At 42.9% G+C, this 6,000-nt stretch overlaps 1 protein-coding gene across 1 annotated transcript in view; it reads left to right on the forward strand.

The window, feature by feature from the left end:
* The window catches only part of LOC109481066 (kin of IRRE-like protein 2), a 28,887-nt gene extending 22,887 nt beyond the window's left edge, over positions 1–6,000 (forward strand). The window contains 5 exon segments of the mRNA XM_019783538.1: positions 395–517; positions 1,761–1,851; positions 2,090–2,205; positions 2,910–3,067; positions 4,547–6,000. Of these exon segments, the coding sequence (XP_019639097.1) occupies positions 395–517; positions 1,761–1,851; positions 2,090–2,205; positions 2,910–3,067; positions 4,547–4,660 (602 nt within the window). The 3' untranslated portion in view covers positions 4,661–6,000.

Below are 6,000 nucleotides of genomic sequence, written 5' to 3' on the forward strand. Positions count from 1 at the left end.
AATAAACGCTTAAGGCAAGTCAGGATGTAATTATCAACGTGTTAGTAATGACGGTAGGGTAGGTAGAGAAACACAAAGTTCGTGACAACGCCATATACATTTAAATTACACTCTTGTGTTCTTGGATTCAATAATATTTTATTTCCTACCCATATGCCATACGTATTCTTGCGTTTTGGGAGTTATCTAAAGCTAGCCATATAATGGGAAGGCAGTAAACTATCTAGTCACAAAGTCCGTGAAATTACTGCTATAACGTTGACTATGGATTTTGCAGACGCCGATGTGAAACTGCTCAAACTGCTTAATTACGTTATAATGTCAAACACAGTAGTCGGCACGTACATGCAGGATAACACAGCTATAATCTGGCTGTTTTTCTCTCCTTCTGCAGGATCCAAGTGGGTTCTGATTGCCGCTATTATCGTGTCTGTGGCGACGGGGATTCTGCTGGTGACGATCGGGATTCTGTGTCTGGGGCTGAGGAGGGGCTGGCTCTTCTGCAGGAAATCAAACGGTACGGAAACGTCCTGTAACATCAGCGTTAACATATTCAGAATCATCATCAGCATACTGTATAGATAATGCCCAGCCACATTGGTCATTGCCACAGGAACACTTTTTTCGTCATTCCAAAACAAAGCGGCATTTCTTATGATGATTGAGCCCCTAACTCGGCACGGGACCTACGTCTTTGTTTCGCAGTGTTTGTTTTGCTACTTGGGCCACGAGAACAACTTACTACCAATCCGAAACTTTTCTACTGTTCACTAGATTTTATGGATGCCGCATCATTCGCTACTGCTAGTAGGTAGTCTATACACATTACCATAAACACTTTGCACCACGAATGCAGCTTTGTGGAAAGTGGCAAGATTTACGCGAGCATTTGTGCAGATTGTGATTATAGCACGCCGCGGAGACCGTTTCCGCCGTGCTGAAGCCGCGTTGTTTAATAGCCTGATGATTACAATGGCGAATTCGGCGCGTTTGAACATTCATTCTACCGTAACTACTCACTTAAGGGCATTTGAGCTATCGTCGTACTTTTTTACGTTAAGCGATTTGAGAAGAAAGATTGTCGTGCGGAAGGCGCATAAATCCAAAGTAGCTACTTTACAGCAGAAAGCCATTTTTACACTGGTGATACTAGAGTGTTATCCTACAAAGTTTTGATATATTATGTACATCAAATGATTCATTTCACCATTACTAGACACTTTACAGCTTCCAACACAGGTATTTATCGTGCTGTAAGGTACGACGACTTACATCTTCGCTGAAAATAAATCCCGGAAGACTGACGAATCGTCGTTGGGACGTCACATGGATCTTAAATACCCACTTAAGAACCAAAACCCTCGAGCTCATGGCGTTTGTTTCCGCTTCCCTGTATAATGTATGTGTATAGATGTACGCTCACAGTGTGCTGTCAACACTTTGCCAGTTCGTCGTCGAAAGTTAACTTAAGATACTGAAAGTTTTATGGTTTGTGAAGATTACGCACAACGTGTGGTTAATGTAGGGATGTTTTGGTCGGGACTCCTCATGCTTAATCTTCGTTAGTTTTAGGAAGAAATTCGTGCTGTTCTACCTAAGCTTTGATGCAAGATGCTGGCAAAGACTTATGCCATACTTCTTTGCCGTGTTGACGCAGCGTGCGCAAAACACAATAATTGCACCACATGCTCAATGGAGAAGATGTGAAATTCCTACTGAAGTCAAATCACAGTTGCTGTTGACCCTGTGACCCCGTACAGGTACAGCGGACAGACCGGACATCGATCCGGGACTCTACACGTCACAACAGGTGGATCACGAGATCTCACTGCCGTCTTCATTCGACATCAGGTACAGGTTAATGTATAACATGTGGCAAAATTCAACCAACGCACTTAAGTCTATGTACAATTAATCTTCTTGTATGTCTGTCCACAATCAGATAGATTTTATCTTTAATCAGGTAAAACTCTGTCTATGGTAATTCAGAAGTCCATTCATGCGATTTTATATGTCTAATTGCTACCATTATCCGTGGCAATTTCATCATTGAACACGTATATGGACGGTCTTAATGTCTTGTTGCCAGAGCCGACCCCGAGAAAGCAGACCTGTGCCAAAGAGACCTGATGGCGAGACGGTTCAAGCCGCTTCCGCCTGCCAAACTGCCGCAGGGCAGATTTCAGCCCGAGCACCACACGTCGTGTAAGCAAAGGGAGTAGTGTTGACATACAAGGGACAGGCAGATTCCATTAGACCGATGTGCAAATCTTGCACAATGTCGTCTTGAGATTATACAACTCACATATGTGATGTGACCTCGTCTCATCTTATCTATCACGTAGCTTTGAGTTGCAAATAAAATGTAGCCTTTGCCACATCGTATGCTGCATAAGCTCCTCATCAACGTAATGGGGATCCTGATTTCGGGACCTCAATCACTTCACTTGTTGCTTGTCACTTTGTATAAAGCTCAGGTAACTACCTACTCTGCCACGTATGCAGAATTTATGTGGTTGGTCGATGTAGATTAGGCATCTAGTTAGAACACAACGCGTAATCAAAAACAAATTGAGCAGTTGGGGATAAATTCCCGAAGAGTCAATCGTTTCAGATAGATTCCGCTATATTTCATCAGTAACTGAGAATGAGTCTGAAGACAAGTATAACCAGTATATGAACGAGTATATGAATTGTAAATAATGATATGTAAATGAGGAATATCGAGTAACCCCTGTTAGACTTTGATGCTAGACGTCTGCCTCTATCCAGTTGCTTCAACTAGTTTGTGACCTCAATCATTTTCACTTGTTGCCTGTCACTCAAAGCTCATTGCATTAAGCAATTTCCGTACATGTTGATAGGGTCCTAATAATATTTCTTTGCATTCGTACGTCCCCCCTCCCTAGATGTGTGGACAGAAGCAGTGCCTGATTACTCCAGTACGGAGCGGCTGAGGCCGACCGACGACAGAAGACTCCCCGACCAGAAGCAGCACCAGCCAAGAGCTGATGGAGCCGCCACCTTCTGCCGCTCCGCCCGCCGCGTGGACGGCCTCGGCAAGCCGGTAACACCCTCGTCTTTGTGGAATCGTACATTTTTATATTTTGTGTAGGTTTTCACGCCTTTTTTCTACCCTCTGTATTGTTTTTGACTGTCTAAAACCAAGTTACCTCAGTTGTTTGGCTCAGCAGTGCTGGAAATAATTCATCCACTGTACATGATTTACAGGACGGATTTTCATGGCATCATTGCTGTCGTAGATTACCGTAGGAGATTAGATTCATAGGGACGCTTTATGATTACCTATTCATCCCCCAGCTTAGAGATATCATAACTCAGGCAACTAATATCTCTTGCTACGTATAGTTGCAGATCCTGCTGATATTCACAAGGTGAAGCAAATATTCAGCTCATGCTGCTGGCAGCTGAACACCAGCATTTTGATATGATCAATATTGTATATGCTGATCATTTCTTTCTATCAGTCAAGACGCTCTGATGTCAGTAGACACGGAGAAGAAAGAGGATACACACATGAGATTGCCTTGTAAGCAATCACAAAACCCTGTTGGTTGAGTGTAAGTTTGTTCGTTAACAGTTTCTGTTTGATGAAAGATCTCTATTGGTGACATGTATCACTATTCCTAACCTCTCGGTCTGACATCAGCGCCTTGAACACTTACAAATCTCCAGCGTTTTAAAGAGGCCCTATCGGTCTTTCTTAACACGTCATCCACACGGTGCCGGGGGGATTTCCGTTCAAACTCCACAGTCGGGGTTGATGAAAAGAAGGCTTATTGCGGAAGTTAGGAAATCAATAACGTGCCATGATAACGTAACCACTGAGGGATGCCCCGTGTTCTGCTTGCCTGCTGCTTCGCTATTGAACATTGGAAACGTTTTGGCGAGGTGGCTGGAGAGGACGGGGTGAGAGTGTGACCCTGGCTGGGATGTCAATGGACAGACTTGAGCTACCAGGAGATAAATGTTTGAAAGAAGCGAAGATTCTATTACAACTTTTGGCCAAATGGTGAGCCCAACCACATGATAAAGAGGGTAGTTTCCGCAAATCCCGGATTGCTCCAGAATGCCTCTGACCAAAGTCCTATTCTAACCACCGAATGAAGTAGGCAGTTATGGTAAGGCCGGATAACACTTGTTTGAATGGACGAGACGCCATACAGCATTACAGACGGTAGTAAGTCAGGAGGAAGAGAACATCAACGAAGTGATTGAAGTGATCCATCTACCCGTTTTACGAATCCCGCCACCCTATCCATATTTTTTTAGCTTTGACCACCCGGTGTTTAACGGTACAGCGATATAAAGCACGATGAAAATGTGGTCGGCATTCAATTATGAACTCGGGATCCATCAACTGTGAACTCGTGAGAGAAGTAATTTAAAAGTAAAACCATTTGTAACTTTTTCATCATGCTCTTAAAAACTTTACAACGTATTCCTAAGAGAACGTGATGCTGATATGCTTCGTTTATCGGGCTGTTCACACCTGTGTTTCACCTGTTTTTGTATTTCCCTGCAGACAATCGACACTGGAAGACACGAGACTGACTGGAGAACAGCCCACACCAGGATGTCTGCGGCAGAGGACTATCGCCATAGGAGAAAGCAGATCATAGCTATATTATCGGACTAGTCAAGTTAATGCTATTTCACTCAAGGCGTGTGACCTGCTGAAGCTTTATCGTGATACCTCCTTAAATGTAGCATTTGATACCTTAAGTAACTTAAGAAACTAACACCGTAGAGGTGTGACGGCCTCCCCTGGTACGTGATCTGATTATGCAGTGTCTTACTTTATCTGATGAGACCTTTGGACCTTACGAACAAGATCTGTGACAAATTTCTGAGAGTCGTTGTAAATATTGTTGAAGTTGATGGAATAATGCCCCCCTCCCCTATTCAGACTATCCGGTTCCCTCCCGATCCTGGCAATCTGGTTACCATTGCCGCCCACTGTTTTGTCACCTTCTGTATCGTCAGTTGTAAATTCTACACGGTGATTATTGCTGTTGTCAAAAGCCACCGACGTTTTCTTTACCTGTTGGTTCCATTCATAGTGCCCGCAATGCTCTGCCGACTTATGGGTGGAATGAAACATTACTTTGCTTTCACAGCAGTCAATAACTCGTTACGCCTCTTTAGACAGCTTTTAATCTAGAGAACCATACTGTTGGCTGATTTACTCACACCCGTAACGGTTCGTAGTCACAAGCAGATGGCTCTTTTAACTTAAAAGTCAATTCGTTTCTTTATTGCAGTACCCGTAATGTCGGAGACTCCTGCCTTCTTCATAGAAGCTAAATGTTTTGATTTCCGAAGAGACCTTTCTTTTCAATCATTTTACCGGCGTCATTTACTTTTCGGTTGATTGGCGTAAATTCTGCTTGAATTGTATGTACTTCGGTTTGATACTCTTCAAAGCAGTCGTTGTTTGAGTCAGTCATTCTGAGGACTATTATAGACAAAGTATTGAAGGAAAGCAATTATTAAAGAGCAGCCTTTATTAAAACTAATAACGCTTCCGTCGTCATATCGTAGAATCTAGTCGATATTTGTAGTACGTGCGTGTTGCTTTACATGTTCCCATTGTGATACACCCACGAGTAGCTCCAGTGCATCTTTGCTTTGCTTCATTGTAATTCACAGTCTTGATGTTATTTACTCATTTGTTCAGAGTTGATTGGAATTTCTTTAATTACTACTTTAATTACGAGACTTCCCACAGGACAAACTAGGGTCTGACATCAAGGTGAATCATTTGCCTTGGTGCATACTGTGAAACATTTGCTCTCGTTGCTACATATAATGTATAAACATTAAACATTAACCCTCTACCCATCTCAGCTATAATTAATCAGTAGCAGCAATAATTAGAATGACCTGCATACTTTGATGTGTTGATTGAACATTGCCAACAGTGGGACATCCACAAAAGGAAAGTACATTCAGCCAGGCAAGGGTTCAGCAAGGTAA

This window comes from Branchiostoma belcheri, unplaced genomic scaffold (genome assembly GCF_001625305.1).
Source record: "Branchiostoma belcheri isolate BF01 breed outbred unplaced genomic scaffold, Haploidv18h27 scaffold54, whole genome shotgun sequence".
NCBI classification, from domain to species: Eukaryota; Metazoa; Chordata; class Leptocardii; order Amphioxiformes; family Branchiostomatidae; genus Branchiostoma; species Branchiostoma belcheri.